This window comes from Lates calcarifer, linkage group LG2, assembly GCF_001640805.2.
Source record: "Lates calcarifer isolate ASB-BC8 linkage group LG2, TLL_Latcal_v3, whole genome shotgun sequence".
NCBI lineage: Eukaryota > Metazoa > Chordata > Actinopteri > Centropomidae > Lates > Lates calcarifer.
Window position 1 is genome coordinate 7,927,649 of NC_066834.1, and position 25,279 is coordinate 7,952,927.

The 25,279-nt window shown below is 38.6% G+C and overlaps 1 protein-coding gene across 3 annotated transcripts in view; it reads left to right on the plus strand.

Annotated features, from left to right (window-relative positions):
- Window positions 1–825: 825 nt before the first annotated feature.
- Window positions 826–25,279, plus strand: part of map2k5 (mitogen-activated protein kinase kinase 5) — a 54,441-nt gene continuing 29,987 nt past the window's right edge. Inside the window, exons 1-16 of one of the 3 annotated variants that reach the window (XM_018683542.2) lie at window positions 826–1,312; window positions 1,640–1,688; window positions 2,751–2,818; window positions 6,608–6,677; window positions 7,460–7,500; window positions 8,971–9,038; window positions 9,168–9,216; window positions 11,360–11,424; window positions 18,567–18,606; window positions 18,721–18,789; window positions 19,425–19,506; window positions 20,653–20,714; window positions 22,683–22,731; window positions 22,845–22,918; window positions 24,031–24,081; window positions 24,216–24,287. In XM_018683542.2, coding sequence (XP_018539058.1) covers window positions 1,181–1,312; window positions 1,640–1,688; window positions 2,751–2,818; window positions 6,608–6,677; window positions 7,460–7,500; window positions 8,971–9,038; window positions 9,168–9,216; window positions 11,360–11,424; window positions 18,567–18,606; window positions 18,721–18,789; window positions 19,425–19,506; window positions 20,653–20,714; window positions 22,683–22,731; window positions 22,845–22,918; window positions 24,031–24,081; window positions 24,216–24,287 — 1,041 coding nt within the window. In that variant the 5' untranslated portion in view covers window positions 826–1,180. The remainder of the gene's footprint in view (window positions 1,313–1,639; window positions 1,689–2,750; window positions 2,819–6,607; window positions 6,678–7,459; window positions 7,501–8,970; window positions 9,039–9,167; window positions 9,217–11,359; window positions 11,425–18,566; window positions 18,607–18,720; window positions 18,790–19,424; window positions 19,507–20,652; window positions 20,715–22,682; window positions 22,732–22,844; window positions 22,919–24,030; window positions 24,082–24,215; window positions 24,288–25,279) is intronic. The other 2 variants (XM_051074875.1, XM_018683540.2) reach the window with 2 other exon arrangements.

Sequence of the window (25,279 nt, forward strand, 5' to 3'; positions counted from 1 at the left end):
GTAATCTAAGATCAATTTTAAAAGTAACATTTGCCCTCCTATTATACCCTCAGAAAGATATTGTATGGTCAGTATTGTACTCTCTTATCAAACTTGATCTCACATCAGTACAACAGAAGCAGTCCAAGGTGGCAACAGTCTCTTTTGATGGCATGTTCAATAATTTCACTTCAGTATAAAAGGCTGAGTTGTACATATGCGTAGCATGTCATCCAATGTTGCCTTTGTACAATTTTCCTTTACAATGCTTTTCAGTCTGACTCCAAAGTACATACATAACCAGGATGACATGAGTTTTTGCCATGAGTGAATAATGACAACAATTACACAAATCATTTAATTTACACATTTTATATCACTTTATTCAGAGTTCAATTACCAAAATACAGTCACTTTCCAATAAGTTAATTAAAACATTAAAAAAAAAATCTAATTGTAAATTGTATGTAATTGGTTATTGAATTTTACAGCATGTTAGTAGTGGGTCAAATGAAGTTATATATAACAAGAAAAACATTAATGGCTTGATTGGAAACCACAGGCATTTCTCCTTTTGTAGAGGAAACAGAAGGCCAGATTATCATTTAGATAATTGATTTGACATAGATTTTTTTAAGTGCTTTAACATATGCAAATATCTGACATTAAATTAATTTAAGAGTAGATTTTAATACAGATCACTTCTGCTGGTTAAGTGGTATATCAACCTACATTTACTGCATGCTGTTATAGTTTTTGCTGCAAGCTACAACATTTGCAGTGCCTACTGTATGTTAGGCCACTTATTTTAAGAGTGGATACAGGGACAGAGGTCTTTTATTTTGAAATGTCCCGAGCGGATGTTGATTCGGAAACGCTGCAGTTACGGTTTCCTCTAAACTAGCTGTATGGCTAAATATCTTAGATAACACAGTGTCAAACTTTGCCTTAGAGAGCGGGTGAATACAAATTTACAGCTAAAGCTAAACATTTTAATGCGGTTATGTCGTGACTCCGGTGTCGGCAGTGACTGAGCTCGGCCGTTGACGTTTTTTAAAATCTCCGCATCACTTAACACAAGTGTCTGGACTGAGCAGGATGCTAGCATGTGTCGTTAGCAAACCACTACAGGAAATTAGCTGGTTTAGCTAGCTCAGACAGCCAGGCAAGTGTTTATTATGAGTCTTAACTTTGCCTCTTTATGCTCATATTCGATTTAAATAACCTCTTCGCAATGGACACCGAGGCAATAGTGATCCGCATAAAGACGCCATCAGGGGACATGGACTCGTCCGTCGACTGCCCATCTCTTCTGAACTTCAATGACTTGCTGGTTAGTCCTCAAAATGCCTCGGAACCAGTTACCTGTTCCTTTTAATTCCACTTCATGGTTACAGTTATCACTTAAAACTGCGGTAAAGTGAAATGACACACACACATATTGAATTAAACAGTTTCGGCTTCTGACTGAACGTGTCTGAGCCCAACTAAGGTACACTTTTACCAGTTTTACAAGATTGTAACCCAACATTAGATGTTAATATTTGTGATTATATTTAAGTCTATGTCTCTTTCTTAAACGTAAGCTCTCAACAGTCTTACACTCTGTACTCTGTTATGTTACTGTCCTAGTTGTAAATCACTCTTTCAAACATTTCAGGTCGCAATAAGAGATGTAATGCCTGAAGCCACTGTCACGGCCTTTGAATGTAAGTGTCTGTTTAACACTAATTGTCTAATATATTTTCAAGTTAAAATAGTGGAAGAAAAACAAGACATTTGATGTCATCACATTGAAATCCATTACCTGTGATAAACATTTTTTTTTATTACTGTTTGATATTTCAACAATCAATGGCAATTTTAAAAAAAAGTTAATTGCAGCCCTAATCCTTACAGTCTCCAAGTTCACAGTACTGTAAACCTTATATCCTTCATCAGTGGGTGCCTAACCATCTGTTGCAGGACTCCTTGTGCTTCTTGTCTCTGAAAATAGTTCTTTATGATTTTATAATATGAATGATAGCTGTATATTCTTAAACACAGGATGAAACTATTTTCTTGCTCTTTATTCCAATGTAAATGATTGCATGCATTTTAACAGATAAAATAAGTTTCAAGCAGCATTAAATAGATTGTGATGCTTCTGGTCAGTTTAGTAATTGTTACATAAACAAGTTGGTGGATAAAACAGGTGTGTATACAGCAGTTTGAATTTGGTTATTGGATAATTCATGAAATGCTAATAAAAGTAACATCATATTTTATTTGTTGTCATTTCAAGGCAGAAATAGATAATAATATTAGTAATAGTAGTATTATTCCCTTTCTGTGTAAATTGCCCTGTATATTGCATGTGCTCGCAGTTCTTGGTAAATGAATGTCATTTCCTATTTAATTGGATTGCTGCTTCTCTTTCATGTTGTTCCTCAAAGTGCTGTGTACAGTTTCAAAATGAGTGATCTGGGATGACTTTGTTTTGAAGATTTTCATAATATGCAATGAGTTGCATCAAAAGTTTTATTAACAGCTCACTTTTACCAAGTATTCCTCAATGATATAATACTAACTTCTGTTCAATTTGGTGTTACAGTTGGAGGTAACTTTGTGTATCACAAGTGCTGCAGGCTTATCTCTTACCCCTAAAGCAGTTTTGTAAGAGGGACATGTTTTGCTTTGAGTTTTGCCTGTGGTGTTGAAAGCTGTTTATGTTCGATTATTTTGTTAAAAAGTTTTACAAACCATTTTGTAAAATGTTTTTGTATTTTTAGATGAAGATGAGGTAGGAGACAGAATCACTGTAAGAAGTGATGAAGAACTCAAGGCCATGTTGTCATATGTGAGTATATGAATGAATAGATTAGATTTGTTTGGGTTTTTTGTTTGTTTGTTTGTTTTTTATCATGTCACACAGCTACCCACTGGTTGTATTTTTATGTTGTAGCAGTTTCCATGGGAGGTAATTCTTCATTAAAAAGTAAATCTGATGAAAACTTTTCACATTAAGTTCAGACCTCACTGCTGCCATTTGTGTCTGTAGTGTATAGCTGACATTTAATGCATGTCTGAAGTAGGGCTCCTGGTCAATTTGTTGATTTATGGTTGATATACTCTTGGCTGACCAAATTTTTAAGTGAAGAGTATATACGATTTCAGACGACCAACATTTTCTTTAGTTGACTACAGCCCTAGTGTGAACATCTTTAAAGAGCAATTATTTTTTTCACATTTTTTGTTTAAGGGTTTTTATGCAGCTTTTACAATTCTTATCAGGGGTTTGATAATATAGAGTATCATATAGAGTGTAAAGCACTCTGAGGCCAGTTATTTTGCAATTTCAATGAAATAATAACCAGGACATTCTTTTCCTGTATTTCTGTTTTGCTTTGTGCAGCATGATGAAACCTGAGCCTCTCATGAGCCTCTCACCTCCTTTTTCAGTGGGTGATAATCTTAGAAAAAGAAAAAATCTTAATTGTATGCCTAAATAGGATTGACAGATTTTGGCTTCTTGCTTCCACTTCTACACTGACATTGTATTTATCTGCAACTCCGTAATCTGTAAAGTATTTTGAAACCATATATCCTCATCAAGTTGAATGTAGCCTTAGGTTAAAACCAGTGTATTGGTTGTTTTCAGCAACTCACACACAAACACATACACACACAAATACCCAGCTCCCCAACCTAGTGCAGTGCATTTTCATATTCCACCATACTTACTGTTCATGCCACGGACAGTAAGAGTAATGGCGTGTAATGGGTTTCTCTACGAGGTACACTGAAAGCTAAATGAACTGTCAATTTTTATTATTTATTATTCAGTACTTAAAGTTTTGCCTCATTAAAGAGCGGCCCCCCTGGGCTGCAGAATTGTTCAAAATCTACTTTCATCTGTGGATGTCTTTTACCCCCCATCAGCTCACAATGATGCTGCTAGAGCCATAGGCACAATTTACACTCGTCGTTTTTTTTGTCCATTTTTGTCATGCATTCACTTGTGGTTGCTTTTTAATCATTAAGTAGCATAGGGTAGCAGGGTGATTAAGCAAAAAGAGACAGCTGTTTTTCCGACGAGCGATGTGAAACAGGGATGGAAAAAGCATTGACCCCAGCCAACTTTATTATTCATCAGTCCCCCTGAAATGTTTTGAGGTTTTATTGAGATTTTTGCCTTGCTGTGTTGTGTGTCCTGCCTGAATGGGAATAGTTTTTTAAATGTCCTGGGTATTTTGATATTACCACAATTATTTTGTGTATTCCATTCCAGAAATTCATCATAATATTCATATAACAACTTAATTTGGAAGTAAAATTATGCTGCTACCTCATCAGTTAATTTAATCAAATATTTAATATCAAAATATCTGTCAACTTTATCCTGTTAATCAGTACATACATTTATTTTGCATAACAGATAAACATGTATAATGGCAGCTTATTGTCCCAACACATCCTCATTCTTTGATGATGTGACGTGTTTTAACAGCGTACTAATTTATGACCCTGACCTCACTCCACCCAACATAAATATTTAGTGTCCACAACATTGCACTGCTTCGTCCACAGATTTCAAAAGCCATTTCTACAATGAATTTTTGGCAACCAAATCCAGGAGGCCTTATAATGGTTTTCTACTTCTCACGGGACAGCCAAGTGTACAAAAAAGCTGCTGATCGCCTGGAAAATACCAGGCTCACTAAAATATAATTTACACTAGCCAAGTACTTTAAATGTCTTATGCAAGGGTTATGCACTTCAGCAGTCATTTGCATTTGTATTCAGAGGATTTTTTTTCTTGTTGTGGTTGTTTGCTGTGTTTGCCATTTGGCCTCCGCAGAGACCCCAGTGGATTTTTGCCTCAGTGTTATTAATTCCAGGTGAGCAGACAGCCATTATGTGAAATTAATAGGAATTAAGGGAAACCAGCATGTTAGGTGAAAGGTGGGATAATTCATTAGAGTCTCTCGAGGTTTCTTTGTGTGTGCATGTGTTTGTATGTTTTTGGATGTTTATGATAATTAGTTAAAATATTAGTTATAACCAGACTTTTAAATATGCTGTGTTTTTTTTCTTATTCATGATCCCTGCTTTAACATTGCCTCGCGAAAAAATCATGCTCCTTATTGCTGAGCAAAATTAATGCTCAAATTCAGCACTTAATTAACATCAGTCTGTAGAGGGCATTTATTGTGAAAAGTATCCCCCCCTCACTGAGAACATTGATTGCTACATGCTCCTGTGAGACCCACTGGTCTTCGAGGCATCTCTAATCATTGTTCGACACCTTGAAAGACAGACGCCCCTGTTCAAAGTTAAAGACTGGCCTGTGTCAGGTGCTAAAAAAAACATGTGACCTCATCCGTTCCTCGCTCAGCTCCCCCTGGAGGTAGTGGCTCTAATTCTACCATTTTTACTCCCATTTCCCCTTAGTCTGCTAATGATGATGAGGCCCGGTCTCTGCTCTCGCTTCTCCCACTTGTCCCTTAAGGCTGAGCGATGGTATTTGGGATCGGACACTGTTTAGTTATTGGCCAACAATGGAGAATGTCTTTTAATAACACACCTACTACAGATTAGGTGGTAATTGCAGCCTTAATCAATAAGCTAGCTGAGCGGAAAATTAAAGGTACGTGAAGCCCAACCCCACCCTCCTCCTACGCTACCCCCCAACACACACAACATGTTTTTTGGTATCAAGCCCATTGTTCAGATGTGGCCTAGTGAGAACGCTGGAGGGCAAAAGCAGAGGGCTAGGAGCGAGAAGGGATCTGACAGTGATAAATAGGCCTTTTAATAACAGCTGTGCCACTTGGGTAGCCATTCTGATCCATTCCCATCCAAGCCGGTCCCATCGTCCTCCCTCCCTCCCTCCCCCACCATGAGAGAGCAAATTTACATATCACCGTGATGACTTGGTAGTTCATACTGGATTGTATATGAAATACAAATGAACACATGTACATTTGGACTACGTAAAAACAAATATCTCCTAAAATGTCTAATTGTGTCTTGGATATGGCCTTGATGTTAATTTTTGTTGATTTGAAGCCTCAAAAAGGAGGAGACACAAACAAAACACACACAGACACTCACACGCTCACACACACATACGCTCACAGTTTAACAGATGGTTTGGTTAACTGAAACATCAATTATTGCGTTGCCTTGGCAAGCATCTGAGAGGCTCCAGAGTGTGTTTGTGTGTGTGTGTGTTAGTCCTGTAGGATATGAGTGTTTGGTGAGCTGTTGACCTGGAGGAAAAAAGGGTTAATGCTACACTCCTTCAGAACAAGCCCACAGGGCATTGGTCCTCATCGGCAACAGATTTCAGCACAGCATGCCCACGTTTTTGGGAACACTGTGGATTAATTCTGACGTCATTTAAATAAACAATTTGTGTGTGTGAGCGTAGGGTACGGTCAAATTGCAAAATTACCAAGGCTTTGCTTCATCTGTTTTACGTTGTTTGTTTGTCGTGTTGTTTTAAAAAAAAAATGTTTTAACATTCTTGTTCAGATTTCAAGTCATTCTTTATTAATCAAACAGAGTTCCACTTTGTGTAATGATCACTTCCAACCACCATTTCTCTCAACTACTTACATTATGACTTTCTTTCCCCCTTTAGTACTGCAACACAATGAATGAACAACGCATGAATGGACTGCTGCCAGACCCTCTCCAGATTTTTCCAAGAGGTACAGAGTGACATGTTACAGTTTATTATGGATTGGAAATGCTGAAAGGCTCAATACATCTGTGTAATTAATCACAGGCAGATTTTAAATATATAAAAATACTCACACTTTAACAGCTATTATACTGAAATTTGGGTAAAGTGATTTACCCAAATCACTTGTGCTGTGTTCAAACAATAAGAAAATGGGGAGCATTTGGTGGCTCGAAATAACAATACAGCCTCTGGACAACATTGAAATTCAGTGGCTCATTCTGTTATTGTGTTGACTGTCACTTATAAATCTACATTTCTGTTGCTCCAAGGACATTGAAACTGCAAGACTGTGTTCAAACAAGGCTTTGCCCAAATCTGTGGCATTGTGTAGTTTCTTCCTAAGCTGCTTTTCACTATGAATGCTTTTTTCACTACATACCCTTTTCTTTATTGTCTATATAGTTTTCTCACAAGTCATACATAATCGCTAACAGAGTATAGTGCACATCGCTGGACCAAAGTGATGAAACATTTTATTGTTTCTGTCTTTTCCTCCACATCTGGCTCTCTCTCACTCTGTCTTTCTATCTCCTTCTCTTTTCTCTAACTCTGTGATTCTGTTTTTCCTTCCTACCTACTACCAGCTGTCTCAAGAGCCCAACATCTCAATCACTCTCGTCTACAACTAATTTCAGAATAACCCTCATTTCATCTTTTTTTTTTCTTTTATAAAGAACTGATTCCTTTTCAGCACATTTGTAAATGGTCCAGTGATGTGTTCTACAATCTAGTCAATTACTGTTTCAGCCGGCAAGACTCCAGGGATCCGGAACATACATGGCCTGAAGGTACGTATCTCAATAATTGTTTCAGCTGCCTTACACAGAGAAGGAGGGGAGGGGAGGGGAGGGAAGTTGAGGCAAATGGATTGGTAACGCTGTGTTCCACTTATTGAAATGTCAATTGAAGTCAAGACTCTCCTTTTCTTTCACTCATTCTCTTGCTCCCCTCATTTATGTTTATGTATGGGGATGGTTGGCTGGCTGTGGCTATGGCAGGGGCTCATCCTTCTCTATTTATGTGTTGTTTCTCATGCTGGATTAGTCATTTAAGAGCAAGGTGTTATGCTGAAACCCTGACCCCCCTCCTACAGAGTGTTATGATCCTCTCTTTCCATATGATGGGTAGAACATCCGTTTTGGTTAGAGCAAAACCTAAGTCAGGCAGTATAAGAAGGCGTCATTGTTCAACCATGAAATTGTCATTACAAGCTCTCGTCTCCCATTTATAAATGGCCTTCTACAGACCTCCCCATTTCATGTTAGGCATATGTTGCTATTGAAACTCGTTGCTAATTACCATGGGTTAAGTGACTTGACACCTCCCCTGTCTCTCCAGATGATCCATATTATATCCATCTCCATTCCAGTAATAAAATTACCCCACCCCAGCCCCAATACTGGAAGTGCTTTATTTAATGTATCCTCTGAGGAGCTTTGGTAACAACTACTGAACTGTTTCAGTGTTTTTTTTTTTTTTAAGGTCAAAGGTCTGTTTTGAGAAGATGATATTTTCGAAAAAACCTTTAGTCCTTTGGTAATCTTTCCCCCTCTTTTCTCCTGTTTTAATATAAAAGTAATTGGCTTAGGAGAGTCTTGTGCACTGTTTAAATTAGGTCTTCCTGGGCACTAATTAAAGAGAGAATCCCTGTGCTTTAGTACACCCAACACACCGGCCTTTTGACCTCAATTAAATGAGTTATTTTTAGTATCGCCTTCACAGGGTCTTGTCTCTCCTTTTGTGTTCGATATCTGGGTTGAACACAGAGGTCTTTGGAGTAAACATAGATGCAGATGAATAGATGTAAAGAACAGTGTCCCTAGTGAGGCATGACATTTTTACTGCTTTTAAGTCCTTTGCCCAAATTTGTTATTTTTGTCTCACTTCCTCTAATGTTAATACATATTGCTGTACTTTCATGAAAATATACATATGCCTCTCCTCTGCGCTCCTCTCCTCTCCTCTCTTCTCTTCTCCTTCTGTCGTCTGTTGTCCTGTCCCCTCCTTTATGTGGACACCTCTGTCTTTCTTTCTTCTTCACCTACCTCCCTTCTCTCTCTCTTCAAAAGCCAATTAACCTCCCGGCTGAACTAAGAGCCTGTGTTTTGTTCTCGTTCTTTAGGGGGTCTGGCCATATGTCTGTCTGTCTGCTTGTCTGTCTTTTGGCCTTGACCGCCAAGTGTGCATCTGTGTGTATTTGTGCATGTGTATCTGTGTGTGTCCTTCTCATTTGTGTGTTTGCGTTTGCACACCTCCAGGTTAATACAAGACCTAACCCAGCCAATGATTGCACTCATGCTGTCCCGGACTCCATGGCAAACAACAGGTGAGTTTGCTGGGGCGTGAGGAGCATATTACACTACCTGGAATAGACTTAAGTTGGTTGGTTGATAGATGAGAAGAAAGATGCCTGTGAGCTTACGTAAGTGAATCTGTGCTGTGTTCCTTCCTGCAGCTTGAAAAAATCATCTGCTGAGCTGAAGAGGATCCTGACAAATGGGCAGGTGAGCCTGTGTTTTGGTTTAAGTAGAATTTGACCACTGCTATCTCACTGCCCCTGCTCTCACACCTAGTTTCCACTTACCAGAGCACATTCTCACTGGTGTTTGATCACTATTGATTTCTATTGGCTTGTTATACAGAGTGTACATCTGGTTTGTGTTATTGTGTCTTCACTGTGCCACACCGGGAGAAGGGGGTCTGTGGGTTTCTAGGATTACAATCTACAGTCCCTCTTTTATAAAAACACACACACTGTCTTTCTCAGACTCTCTCCCATATAAACACACACACACTCACACACACACTGGCTAGGGTGTCAGGGAGACAATTAAGCTAACGTCCTCTCAGGTTTCTGCTGTAACACAGTGAACTAATAGAGCTGTTCTCTCCCTTCTCCTCCATCCCTTAATCCATCTCTTCTCATTCTCTACCTCTCCTCTCACCATGTTATCAAATCAGTAGAGGTGAATTAGGAGGGGGAACGTGTGTCTGTGTGTGTTGTGTGCACACATGCTTACATGTATGTTGTGTCTGCCTCTTTCTGACGAAAATGAGTTTTGGCAGCCGCACAGTGATATCAGTACAAACAGGTATCTGTCCACACAAACTGGCTCACTGACAGGTCACCTGCAGCCTCAGTGAGAATCTCACACACACACACACACAAATGGTTCATACACATTTTGAATGAAGCACTCCAATGCAACATGGACTGGGCCAGTAATTAATTGGAGAATTACTCACCAGGCAGTGTAAATTCTGGCCGTTTTGGATGCAAATACAAACAATAGTTTTCATTGCTAAAATTACTTTTATATTCTGTAAATTGGGGGATTTTCAGGACATTAACATTTTGCACAGGTACATTTTTTTGCTGTAGGACTTATAAAATATTATAAATTATAAGGCTTTTCATTTTTATATTAAAGTTTTTGTGTCTTAATAGTTTATATATTTATGTGAATTTCTTTTTGGCCGAGGTAGGATATGAAATGTATTTAACATATGTATTCAAAATATGGAACAAATATCTTTATATATACATGTAGCACTTTTTCAGTTACAGTATTAACAGACAAGATTCATAAAACTTCAGAATTCTCAATCTGAAACTCACAACTGGGACCAACACAGCATAATTTTGTGAAATTGTGAAAATACAGTCATGAAATTAACGTACGTTATAAAATATGCCACACTTACACAACAATAAGGAAGTTATTCATTCTTTATGTTCTGTTAATACTTAATTTAAAGTATGTAATTTTGTTACTGTTGAGCTTGAAGAGTTAGTGTTTTCCTTTGTAATTATCCACATAATATCATCAGACACATTACCTACCCCCACTTGAAGGAGTTTAACAGATCTAATTCTCTCTTCCTCAGTACAGAGTAGCTACTGTTATTTTAGCTTTTAGATTGAGTGCTCTGTTAAGATAAATTTCAGGAAAATTCTGACTGGTAATTTAAAAATGAGTGAAAGGAGGAAACTTTTGCTCAGAACAGTCCTGTTAGCTCAGACTGTATTACATCACCTTCCTCTGACACTTTTTTTTATCAAAGTATAGTGGAATGAAGACAACAAACAAATTGTCATTGAACTCTACATCAGTCACTCCCCCACTCACCTAAGTACGATATCCTTTTATAAAATGGACAGCAAATGTTGTATTGATCTCCTCTTCTCATCCCTCTGTTTTCTCTTCTTATGTTGCTGAACTTGGAGTGACCTGAGTGCCTGTCTCATTAATGGCCTCCAGTGACAATGTTCTCTCTCGCTCTCTTGCTCTCTCGCTCTCTCTCTCTCTCTCTCTCTCTTTCTCTTTCTCTTTCTCTCTCCCTCTCTCTCTCTCTCTCTCTCTCTTTCTCTTTCTCTTTCTCTTTCTCTCTCCCTCCCTCTCTCTCTCTCTCTCTCTCTCTCTCTCTCTCTCTTTCTCTTTCTCTTTCTCTCTCCCTCCCTCTCTCTCTCTCTCTCTCTCTCTCTCTCTCTCTCTCTCTCTCTCTCTCTCTCTCTCTCTCTCTCTCTCTCTCTCTCTCTCTCACACACACACACACACACATATACACAACCATTGGGTACATGTCTTCTCATGTTCTAACTTCTAAGAAACATTATTGTATACCTGTATGTTTGTTGTTCTGCAGATAAATGCCCAAGATATCCACTATCAAGAGCAGCTCGGCCATGGAAATGGAGGCACAGTTTACAAGTAAGTATATGTCTCTATATACAGTGCAGATATTAAGGACGCGTGTCTCAGTTAGTGTCCAATTTTAGACTGATGAGTGTGACACTGTTCAGTTTTTTATGAAAAAACTGCACACATCACTCTGCAATAGGGTTCTGTGAAAGGTTCTCCATTCTTCACCACCCTCCCTCTCTTCCTTCATCTGTCCATTTATCTCTCATTGTTTGGTGTGACATCCATCAGGCTGGTTTGTGTCTGTACCTTCATTTATTTATTCTGGTTTGAAGGTTGCAAACATATATGATATTGATTTGAGGCTGTAAGGTATGACAGCAATTGACTTAATCTGTCTGTAGTACTACACATTACCTGCCACGAGAAAGGCGCTCCATCCTCTCTGACCAGACAAATGTATTACTGCCCTGCTAACATTATGACAAGGTTGGCATTTGTTGCTCCTTCTATCTTTCTTTTCCGCACATTGTATCTCCTCCTTCCCATCAATCCTTAGCTATTGAGCTGTTTTATTGAGATTGAAGTATTGATCACTGCTCAGACTAACCTTGACTTGACAGAGTGGTCTGCCTCACATAGTCGCCAGCAAACCCAGTAAATTTCCTATCCAGCAAATCCACAAGACAAGATCTTCTTTATTTTCACCCCTCTCTTTCTTTCCAACCACCATAATTTTTTTTATTTTATTTTAAACTGTTTTATGACTTTGAGATACTTTCATTAAGAGCCAATCTCTCATAGTTGTCGGAGGATAAGATTGCTGATCAGTTTGGCTTTAGAAATGGTTACACTGCATTGGGGAGGGCCAATAGTGCAAGCCCAACATTTTCTCAGTCAATTTAGCCCAGCCAAGAAATCCATATGCTTTGGTGCTGAATTTTTTTATGGTTGAAAGGAGATTTAAAAAAAAATTAGTTAAAAAAAAAAAATCACCCAGGTTGTGTATGCTGTTCTGGTGATGTGGATTGTTTTAGTTCAAGTCCATTTTAGTCCATTCAGATATATTTCATTTAGGTTTAAATTAAGAAATAAGAAACATTAATGAATTTGTAGGTGCCTTTTCAGATCTGAATAATCAGGGGGAGCAGAAGAGCCCTGACTTACTTTTCAGCAGCTTTAAGATGTAGCCCAGGGCACACGCAACATCCCAAATTCATACTACACACTAACTGAAGGTAAGGCTGAAATGATTAGTCCAGACCAGAGACTTTGTAAAAGGAACAATGTTCACTTGTTACTGCAGTGCACTACAGGAGGTGCTGGGGGCAGTTTGGCTTCCATTGAATGTAATGACTGAATTACTAATGCAATGTGACCCCCCCCCCCCCCCCCCCCCCCCAAAAAAAAAGCAATTTTAAAAAAGTAAAAATCAAAAGATTGTTTACGTTCGTGTTTCTCTCCCCGCTTCCTCTCAGCCTCTTGGCTTTGGTCATTAGAGTTACAGGAAAATTGTGAATTTGTTAACAGAATTGGTGTTAATTGTGTGGGTGACCTTGACATCAGGCCCAAGAAATTTTCATCAGTAACTGTTAATTGCCTCCCTGTTTCTTTAATTATTTTGTCACAGTCAGGAAAAACTCTAAATATTTAATACAGCTTTTCCCTTGTCGTCACCTTTGCTGTGTTTTAGACAGGTTGTTAGCCAGCCAGCTAAAGAATGAAGATTTGCTGACCTCTCTGTGGTGTTGTATTCAGTCTGGCTTGATATTTAATTTTAACAATGCCAGCCAAAAGTAAATTAACATATTTTAGGACAAAAACTGGGGTACAGTAAGTACATCAATCCAGTCTGTCTTCACAAAAGCTTTGTCATGGTGGGTTTTTCTTAAGGGTCTTCATAGAAAACTGACATTAATCAACCATGTGCATAAAGTCATGTAAATGTGGAGAGTCAGGAAGGAAGGATTACCACAATCTACTGTCCATCTCAGCCAGCGTTGCCCACAACCTTTGTGTTTTATTTCTATACAGAGACCAAAGAAAAGAGAATTACATTAGAATGGGTTCATCTAATATGTCTCCAACATATTTTAATGTATCAATAAGTTTTTCATACTGTCACATCAGTTTATGACTGTAGCACACAATGAATGCAGAGGACATAGTCGAGGTTTCTGTATCCACAGGCAGTGTACAAGCTTGCACAGAAAACCTTGTGTAGATTTTTTTTTTGACACATTTCACTCTGTTAACGTGTTTGTGTTCCCTCTATTTTGTTTTTGACCAACTTAAAGAATTAAAATTTAATTGCAATAGATAAAAGGTGCAAGTAATAGTTTTTATTTCAGCAGGTTGATATTCACAATGTATCCATGAGACATTTGCTGACATGTTTTCAGTATCATGGGTACACTGTGTTTCTACCAGTACTGCATACTATTTGTCAGAAACCACTGAAAATTTGTATTGTAGGCATATTTTAGTTATAGGCCAGATATGCCAAACAGATTTTGCTGTATTGAGCAGGAAATTAGTCATTTAAAAAAAAATACTGTATGTACACACCAAGGGCCCAGACAGGTTTCTTGCTTGCTTAGAATTAATTCTCTGTCCTCTTCAGCCTTTACCCTTTGGTCCAGCTTATATTAGGCTTATCACATTTGAAACGCACCACCAAAGGCTCCCACCTTTTAACCTCTTAGCCCATTTATGACCTAGAGCCATTTAGACTCAATTGGATGTTACCAACACCTCAGCTCTCCATAGCCACACACTGACCTAGCCATCCATCACTGTCGGCCTTTGTTTTTTATTACACACTCTCTCAGAGGTCCATCTTGTCCACCAATCTAACTGACTCTATGGCTTATAAATACAATAACAAGGACACAAAGGCTATTTTTGTGACTCATGGATCTAGCAGTGCAATTAAAACAAGCACATTGGCCTGGTTGTGACTGGTGACATCTACTTAGACACCCATGGCTGTCCCTTTAGTCTCTCAGCCCATTTTCTCCATTGATTTTGTGTTTTTTACCTCATTGATTAGACTGTATATTGAAGGGCCAAACCCCTTTGGTTAATTGATAGCAGCCTCGTATCTTGAATCCAGATATTTTCAGATTGAGTCTAGAACCAGCTGCACACTGCCTGTCAAATGCATAATGAGTGAACTCTTTTGATTGGTTTTCACATTAATTTTTATTTTGATAAACTAGTTTTGGTAAACTAAAATTAGTTACAGTAGCAACAGTGCATGATGAGGTGTCCTGATACAGGAAAGTCATACTCAAGACAAAGTTCCAAAATACAGAATATGAGTTTCTTGTACCTTTATTGCAACAATTTTTCCTATATTATAACGCCACAAAGCAATATAACTGTCACATGTGGATATTAAATACAATTTAAAGATTTAGACCTTTTGAGAAATAAATAAAAGTAAACTTTAAAGTTACTGAAATAATTTGTACATCTCTTGTTTATGGGTAGACTTAACAAGTAGGCTAAATTATTTAATGGTTAAAAGCCTCAAGAAATGGATTGTGAACCCTGATTTTAAAAAAAGAAAAATTACTGAGAATACATTCACTTTCAAAATCTTCAAAATCCAATATTTGGTAATTTATGGCCTCAAGCTAAAAGATTATGACATGAATGTCATATGAAATAATCAAGTATTTAGGATCCACTGGAGGTTAGTGTGCCACAATGATGCTCTAAATTATTTATATTTTTTATTTAAATGGAACATAATGTGACATGTGAAACCTATAGCACACACATTAAAAACTGCAAATATGCAAACAAACTTCTGTTAGCTGTAAATGTCAAGTTGTATAGTTTTAGCCGCTCTCACTGTTTCCTTTTCTGGAGGTGGCGCAATGTGACGTGTAGAACTGGTGTGACAATGACCAAGTGCCTCAAAGAAAACAAATCAACAGCAATGTTTTTTCTTTGTTGAAAAAAGTAAACAATATTACATTGCTCTGGGCCCCTACACCTACAAAAAACAACTGCTGTTTGACATCACTTAGAGAAGACTAGAGTGGGTGTGTTGTTGTAATGTCTTTCATGGCCACAAGAGGCCTGCTGTCAAAAGTGATTTCAAAGTCCATTCTTGTAATTAAGGAATACTGACTTTCACTTTTTAGAATAGTAAAGTATAAACAAAACAAAACTTTTCGACTTGTTATTTGAGCTTTTCAGCCATTTAGCAATCTTTTTGTGTATATGCTCTGTTTGTGTTTAGGTTCTTGTCTGTCTGTGTCAGTTAGGGGACCCATTATGGTCATGTCAGGTCATGGAGAGAGAGAGAGGCAGCCTATCATCCATGTGGCTGTGTAAGCATACCACGTTAGCCCTGATCCGGGAGGCCAGTCTCTAACCCACAGCTCCAACTTCAGAGACATAGAGAGAGGCCCTATGAATACTGCATGATGGAGCTTTTATTACAGAGCGAGCTGGAGTGTAAATAAGATCCAGGCAATGGGGCACGTTTACTGGGGTCAGATCAGGGGGAAGTGGTGGGGGGTGGCTATGTAACCTTGTCTCCATGTCTCCCGCTGTCACAAGCCTGTCACTGTAACTCATACAGGGATGCTCTGCCCTGAGGTGGTCAAGGACAGTCTCAGAATAAAGCTTTAACCAAGCAGTAGTCACACTACATCTTCAGCTCTGAAACATGACTGCCCTTAAAACACTTTGTTTAAACTTTGGTCCCTCTTAAGTCTTGATACCTTGTAAAAATTGAAAAACTGATTAGTGAAAAACATATAATAAAACAATAATATTGAGCCTGTTGTGTTTAAGTTATATTATGGCGATATTGCTCTTAAATCTTATTTAAAGCATAGGTAAGAAACCACCATGTGGATGGCTTTAATGTGTGTTTTCTTTGGTCTAACTCTGGCCAGAATTAATCGCAGAAATCAGAAAAAGAAAGATAAACAAATGTGAGACTTTGCGTGAAGGTACATGCTGAAAACACTCAGACAAAACCTCTCAGTATAAATAGTAGTTAGGTGCATTCATATATATTTTTCAGCATGTCTAGACTTCTCATTGAGCACTACAAGTTGTTCAGTGTGGCAAAGACTTGGTTTAATGTCCTTTTTAAGGTTGCCTTACACACACACAACCTGACCAGTCAGTATTTAGGATGTCTACCCCTGCAATCCTCCCTCAATTAACATCTTCATCTTAATTACGAGGCAGCAGTCATGCTTAACTGATATTGATTGTAGCTTAAAGGAAGACTGAGACATCAGAATGGAAACAAGGCCATCAACCTTAATGTGCCAAGAGTTCTCAGAAAAGATGACACTTAAGATCAGAAACACCAAGTAAAAAGAAGTAACACTGTTAGCTTAGGTCAGAGGGATGCCTAACTAACCATATTTTTATTTGTTGTTTACGTGTAAACTTGTGACAAAGCTTGTCATGTGGCTTGAAACAAAATGAAGTTGGAGACATTATAGAAACAGACATCTTCTCCCTTTCAACAATTGTGAACCTACTACATGTAAGATGAAATGAAAGGAAATTATGAAATAGTTATTTATTGAGACCTTACAGAAACTGTTAAATCGATAAGTAGTTGAATATGTGTCATTACTGTGGACTCGTTAGATAGCTTGAAATGGCATCTTACTTAAGTCTTTTTTTTCTTAATCTCCAGATAGTCTGTAGTTTCTTTTTGACTGACATGAGACTCTCATAAGATGTGTGAACTAGAGATCACATACAGAATGGCATAGCTACGGTCAGAGTCCAGTCCAGTGTTTGTTCTAACTGTGGGTAAATACCTGACATGGCACTAATAGGTGTCATTAATTAAAGGCCCTGGCCAGTTTAGAGGTGTCTGGCCGAAGAGCAATGTGATACTCCTAATCTAAGACACATTAATCACACCTTGCACCATACACATACTCTCTGCAGGACCAACTGACAGGTGAGTAGCCAGGTATCACGTTTACCAAGCCTGCTTGCAAGCTAGTCATCCCCCCGTGACGTATACTGCCCCCACCTTATCCCCATCACCTGACAGCTGTTGGACAGTATTCGTCCTTGAGGATTGTATGTTGAAAGGTCCTGAGGTATTGTCACTGGTGCCGTAAACTAACCTGCAAGGGCTGTAACTAAACCCGACGTTTGGTATTAAGGAGTTTGATAATTAAATCATTACAGGGACGGTCTGTGGCTGCTGCTTTACTTGCAATTCAAAACTCTGTCTGGGACAAGTGACTGGGTTGACAGGATCTGGCTTTGGCTGGTGACCTCTGACCTTTGAGAGAAATGACAAAAGCAGTTTGTTATGCTAATATAAACTCTACTGTTGCTCAGAAACTCACAGACCTGTGGAGTTTTTATTGCATTGTCATTTATATCCTTTTGTTTACGTATCAGTTGAACTTTTTTAACAGTTCCTGCTTTCCTGTTCTCACAAAGTTATACTTTGTTTTCGCTATTTCTATTTTTGTTTTATTATAAAAGTATGGTTGCGTTACATTTCCATCCAAAGAATAAACTCTCTGTCTCCAATTCACCTCTTTTAAATATGAACATGAATTGACGATCCTCAGCTGGCACAGACAGAGTTACTATTTACTGTTTTATTTTAGTTTTAATGCACTGTGTTTTGGAAATATATATTTTATAGTGTGTTTTATTACAATATTTAATACCAGACTACACACTGTAGCTTTGCGCTTATACACTGTTCACAGTTTGGGATTGCTCTGATCAGTATTAATTTATTAACCACATCAGAACAGTGATATTACATCTGCTTCAGGGGACAGTGCAGGGACAGTTTTGTTGAACAGAAGTATAGAAGGACTGTACCTTGATGGGAAAAATGTACAGTGCTGTGCAAAAGTTTTAGGCATTACAAGTAAGGATACTTCAAAAAGTAATGTTGTGAGTAGTTCTGCCATCTCAGTGTCTACTGTCTCTTCATGTGACTGTATGTTTGTGGTTGTTGTCATGCTGATGAATTCATTTGGGACCAGTGAGACACTTCCCTGATGGTATTGCATGATGGATAAAAGTCTAAGTTTAAAAAATAAACACTAGAAGATGGAAAGATTTTTAACCAAATTAGACCACGTTTAAAAACAGAGAAACCAAGGTTACCATTTAGATGATCTCAGGCAACTGCCTTTTCTAGTTTTGTTTCATATTCTCTTCTGTTTTTTTCCCTTTAGAGCTTACCATATTCACGGCAAGCGAGTTTTAGCCGTCAAGGTGAGAACTCCTTCCATGTTGATGACACCATTCACCCCATTAGAAAATCAACAGAGCTTATTAGTGTTGTGTTTATTAAAGGCTGTTCCTTTTTTCCTCCATGTTTGATGATAGGTCATTCCTCTGGATATCACCGTGGAATTACAGAAGCAGATCATGTCTGAATTAGAAATTCTCTACAAGGTTGGCTTTGACTGATTTAATCTGTTCCTCTTCAACCAAAACAATGTATCCACTGAATCTTGCCACATCTACATTGTTAATAAACCATGAGTCTAGAGAATGAAGTGCTTACAGTGTAAGGCAGGGATCAACAAAACACTGACACGCAGGCAACATACACATGGACTAGGCATGTGAGTTTACTGAATACCATCAGTGAATTTCTTTCCATGTGTAAGAGGGGTTTTTTCTTCTATTGTACCCTTAAGGGGCCCAAACACTGTGAGCATGGAGACTCATTTAATTTAATGTGTTATAAATGTGAACATGAAGAAACAAGTAGTGGGTTCTCAGTATGTTGGTATTCCCCATTTTGCTCAGTTAGCCCCTTTCCTTTGCAGTGTGTGTAGAACAAAATCACCAATAAAAACATTTATTTCCAAACAAATGATAGAAGTAAAGTAGAAATTGATGCTGTCAAGCACTAGAATCCGATAAGCATGACTGATCATGAGAAACTTAACATGCAATTCAATGCTGCTGTTGCATTTCATTCAAATTTGTAATGAGGATAATATATTGAAAAAACTCTTTGTATCACAGGTAAATATTTTGGCATGCTCTTTAATGATCACCGTCTCCTCTCTTGATTACAGTGTGATTCACCCTACATCATCACTTTCTTCAGTGCCTTTTTTGTTGAGAACAGGATATCCATATGCACAGAATTTATGGACGGTGAGTTTCTGTGTAGCTTAAGCCAGTAGATTATATGTTTTTCTCTTTGCTAGACACAGCTGTGTAGAAGAGACGTTGGGAAACTATCCTCAGTCTCTCTACTGTGTATCCATTTACACTTCTGCAGATCAAGAGAATGTCTTATCTCTGTGAGCTGCTTAGCATGCCTGTGTGCTAAAAGCTACAAGGGTGTGACAAATCTGGACTTAAGTGCATTTGTAGGTGCATTTGTATGTGTGTGCGTTGACTGGTGTGAGGTGGGGGACTGTTTATGTTTTTATGGTGTGTGTGTTTGTCCAAGTGTGCGTTAATGCAGCGATTCCCCTGTTTCACACATCACCAGCTTGTCAGCAAAGTCTGTCTAACCTCCAAGCCCACTTTTACTTCATGAAACTTTTCTGTGATCAGTCATTTCCAGTTGTACTTGGCTGTTGCAAACCAGAAATTACAACTGGACTATAAAGGGAACAAATCAGTGACTTTGTCATCTTGTCTCTTCTTTTACTGATATGACAAATTAATATCAAATGAATATGATTTTAGTGTCAGCAAATGAAACTATAACAAATAGCAAATATATTGGATATGATTGTCTAGACTTACTTTAATTTTAAGTGTATTTTGAAAAATACCTGTAATCTTCTGCATTGAAACCATTTTAGACATTGAGAGCAGTTATTGTGAGAGTGTCCACACTGACGTGGAAAATTTTGTAAAGGTCAGTCTTCTCTGTTGGGGTCTTTGTTTCTGTGAAGTTTTTTATGTATTGCGGTTTAGTCAGTCACACAGTACACATGCTGTCAATGACATGCTTCTAGGATGAGTGGTTGTCTTAATCTGCAACTATGGAATATCTTAAAATATTAATTTTTTTAAGTGTGTAAGTGGACAGACAGTTCCTTCATGGTAAAGGTACCAGTTTGAGCTACACATCATTGTGGAAAATGCTAGCTGACTTACTGTAGAGCTATATCCACATAAAATTGCAAGCAACATTTTTGTTGGTGTGTAGTGTTACAGTCTGCAAGGTCAATATGAATTTAGCTTTGTGTTGTGCCAAAAAGGCCATTATGTGATTAGTTAATAAACTGCAAAATGTGTCATACTATAGTATATATCACTTAATGAATAATGTATCTTTTACAGGTGGTTCTCTGGATGTGTACAAAAGAATTCCAGAGCATGTGCTGGGGAGGATTGCAGTAGCAGTAAGTTTTCATAAAATGATGAGGCTTAGTCCACAGGCTCACAGGTTAAAATGTAGCTTTTTCTGTACATTTTTGCTTGGTCACTGAAAACGGTCATTGAAAACGGACCCTTTACAAAACTCTCTCCAGGCTGAAATGTTCAGGGAAAGTGAGTTTTGGTTCTTATGCATCATTGTTGTTCGCCTACTGGAACCAGTAATAACTTTTTTCAGGCTTGTGAATGGTCAACATGGCTTTGTAGTTAGATTATAGTGCAGCCTATTGCTCTTGACAGTTCTTGTCAGCATGTTTTTGTGTTGATGTGGGAGGAAGTTTTCATCAATATTATTATTTTAGAATTGAAAGAGGAAAACCCCTGTTTCAGAAATACCCATGTACATGTGGACAAGATTTATGTTCTGGAGTTTTTATAAATATTTATTAGTATGTGATTTATTAGAGTGTGGTGTGCATGCATGTCTGGCAGTTTTCACTGTGACCTGTTATTTCCTTGATACAAAACAGGTTTGAGGGAAAAACACACTCATTTTATTAATGGAATAAAAGAAGGGAGAACCACAGGTGTGAAATTTTCAATTAGCCTCTATTGGGGAAGTAATGGACAAAGTCAGTGTGTTTCCCTTGTCCTCCCCTCTCTTCCTTTCTCCTCCTTTTCTACTCCCAGTTAAAACTAGTATTTTGATAGAAATGGCCTTGAAGTTGATAAATGCATGTCTGTTTTCCACACTCATTACCCCTCTCCCGTCTCCACATCCTCTCTTCTGTCTCCCCCTTTTAACTTTGTCCGTAATCAAACAATGACAGCTATTTAGTCAGTGTTAATTCTAATTCACAGCTTTCCCTCCTTTCCACTGTCACAGTTGTTAATTATCACAGAAGGATAAGCACCCAAGAGGGTGTGAGCGAAGCTGCACACTCCAGTTGTTGCACTCGCACCTTTTGAGGCAGCAAGACTTCAGAGAGCTTTTGTGCTGCCTTAATTTTTATCTCAGAGGCTGTTTTACGCACCAGGGATGGATGGCAGGAGAGAAGAGGGTAGAAACTCTCACATCTCATAAAAAAATCATCACAAAGCAGTATTACAAATTGGGGAATGAATAATATTTGAAGAAAAATATAATGACCTATCCAGGCAGTTGGAGTCATATGAGTTCCTCTCCCGCTGATTTTACAAAAAATATTGCTCTAGCAGTGTGGCTTTGACTCTGGTGTCTCTTCCCAGTTAGTTGTACACACAGCACCTCCAAGGCAAGGCAGCAAGGAGGCATCCTGACTGTGTATCTCACAATATCTCACAAACTCAATAAACTTCTTTCAATGCTAAAGAGCAGTGTCTCAATGCAGAGGTCCAGTACTGTAGCTCCTCTCTTGATCCCCTAGAGAGACAAATTGTCCTATGGAGAAACTGTTTTTTGTTTGCTTTAGTGGGCAGTCTTTATTATATCAGTGGCTACCCAAAGCTTTTGACTGTAATTGAGGACTGGAATAAACTTACCACAGCTCAGTTGTCAATTTTAGGATCCTTTTTTTTTTTTAGCTTGAATTGATCACTTGATGGAGGTTCTCCCTGTAACCTGGGTTGAGTGAGTTGAAGTACGTGTCCGAAGTCAAGGAACTCCATTTTCTATGATACCTCAACTATCTGCAAATTACAAGAGCACTAATTCGTCTGGACTCACATGTTGAAAAGTGTAACCTGTCCCATTGTTATTTTTGTGCAACATTTCTTCTCAGTATGTATTTAAAAACTCCAGACTCTCATTTGTCTAAATTCTAGATTAAGATCATGGCTGTTTATGTTAGCAAGTATGATTGAACTGTCTTATAAAGTAGAAACATGTGGTGTGGAGATAATTGCTCCACATTATCCAAGTCAATTAATAATTCAGCAGTAGAAGTATGCTGGTTCAATGTTGAATGTTGTCCAAATTTACCATAATATATTTTTTCTGTCGCCTGTGTCTTTAGGTAGTCAAAGGCCTGACATATCTGTGGAGCCTGAAGATACTTCACAGAGGTGAGTAAAGTATTGCGTGGTAGGCTCTGTGTTATTAAAAAAAGAGCAGAGTTGATAACGACAAGCTGCAGAGTGCTGATGTTGCAGTTCTATCAAGCAGTTTGTCTCCACAGATGTCAAGCCTTCCAATATGCTGGTGAACACCCGAGGACAAGTCAAGCTCTGTGACTTTGGTGTCAGCACACAGGTACACTGCACTGATTTGTTTGTTTGTGTGTGTGTGTGTGTGTGAGAGAGAGAGAGGAGATGGAAGATGGAAGAAAAACAATTGTCTACAGCTCTATCACCATAGTCCTGTGCAATCTGTGTGTGTTTGTGTGTCTGTACAGATCTGTGTGCATATGGTCAATCTGTCAATCACTCCATTCATTCTCAACTCAAAACATCAGCACTCTCCCAAGGGTCCTCCTCTCACATTAACTCACCCCCCTCCCTCCATCCCCCACCTTCATTGTTCTGCAGCCTCCAAAAAAAATCACTTGTTATAATTATGACCCGCACACACACATAGAGCAAAGACTCATTGATATGTATTCAGTAGATGTGGGGAAAGCGTAGGTGGCAGACAATAGCCTCGTCAGTGTGTGTGTGAGTGTGTGTGTGTGCTATAGTGTGTGTTTCTAATGTAATCATCAGGGACAGACCTTCAGTGTTCCCCAAAACATCAACCCTGAGCACTCACACATACTGCACACACATACACACACACGCACACACCATCCCTTCTGTGGTAAATTGTTATTCATTTTTAACCTCCACTTCCATGGAAGCTCCAAGGTGAATTTTGCATCCTGTATGCGTAACACTCACAGCATTGACTTGTCCTCTGTCTTGTTCTCTGTTTTTGTGTTTATCTGTCTTTCACACATACACACTCTCCCTCCCAGTCTCACACACTCTGTAGGGCATGCTCAAAATAAGGAAAAAAAAACAGCCATAAGGGAACAGACACTCATTATCACAGCCCTGTCATTGATGGCATGTGCCATTGTATCCACACAGACGCAGACACACACACACATGCACACGGACTCACTAATGTCTCCTTGTCTTACTCCTGGTCCCTTGTGTGAGGGTAGGGAACAGCCCAAAATATCAACCTGACATGTCAATAGATTTAGGTAATGTAATTTAGGTCCAGCTCCCACCTGTATTTTTTTAATTCCCTAACATAGGACAATGAGGTAGTGAGTCTTAAAGAGTTATTTATAAGGGCTGAGGTTACTTGTTATAATGAATAGTTTGAATTGATATTGATATGTAGTGTAACTATTTGTTATTAATTAATTTCATTTGCAGTTGGTGAATTCTATCGCCAAAACATATGTGGGAACTAATGCATACATGGCGGTGAGTGACCCTTTAATTTCAGTCTCCTGTCAAATTATTTTAAAGTTGTGCAAGAGAAGACATTAGTTTTCACAGGTATTAGAACCTCTAACTTTGTCCTGGCAGTTTTTCATGTTTGTTTTTTGTCTCCCCAGCCGGAGAGGATATCAGGAGAACAGTACGGTATTCATGCAGATGTCTGGAGTGTGGGAATCTCTTTCATGGAGGTATGACAATGTAAAAATGGTTTCATGCCTGTGCCTGGTGTTCATACATAGAGGGAATTGTGGCAAATATATGGAGAGGACGACACTAAATCACGACAGTGTTTTTTTTTTTTTTTTTGGGGGGGGGGGGGTCAAAAAGGAACCACATTGGTTTACTTTGCAAGGTTGGCTCAACAGATGCCTAATATGCCATTAAACTAAATCCTAGTAAAAGTGGCCCATTTAAAATGTGTGTAATCACACAGTTATCAGATGCCTCAAATCCAGCACATTGTGTGTGTGCATCCGTGCCTCTGTTCATCTCTCCCCATTGTGTTGATCGAACGCCTGACTGACACCCTACGTTTTCAAATAACATTTTAATTTCAGTATTACACTTCCCTGGTCTCTTGTCCTCCCACTGACACTATTGATTCTCCATCTGTATCTGTCCACAGCTTTCCCTCTGCAGTATAACAGATGATGTGGGCTTCTGCCTCGCCTTTGTTTGTCAATAATGTTATATCATTACAATTATAACAATAATGGATGAGTTCGCACAGAAGGAGCCTTGTCAAAATTATTGACATGATCTCTGTGTGATAAAGATAGAGCTTTATAGCAGTGGACCCCCTGGCCCTGTTCCCTTTATTTCTAGCTGTGCATTTGTGCATTAAACTAAATGAAATGGCTTGCAGTCCCACTCAATGTGGATTGATCTTTAGCCTACTAGTTGGTCTATTTATGTTCAAGGAAAGACCATGAGCATTTTGACGTTTTAATAACATAATGTTGCCAATAAGCCGGCCTTGACCAAGATGAAAAATGTCCACCCCAAGTGAATTGCTGAATGTCAGGGAGAGCTGTCACCCACCCCCACCCCCCAGCCAAAATAACAGACATACACATACAACTGTCCCACAATCCTGCCCTCCTCCTCTATCCCTTTATTTTGTCCTCCACAGGTGGTAATCGTGGGGGGGTTATTAACTAATAGCTGATGTCATTTGATG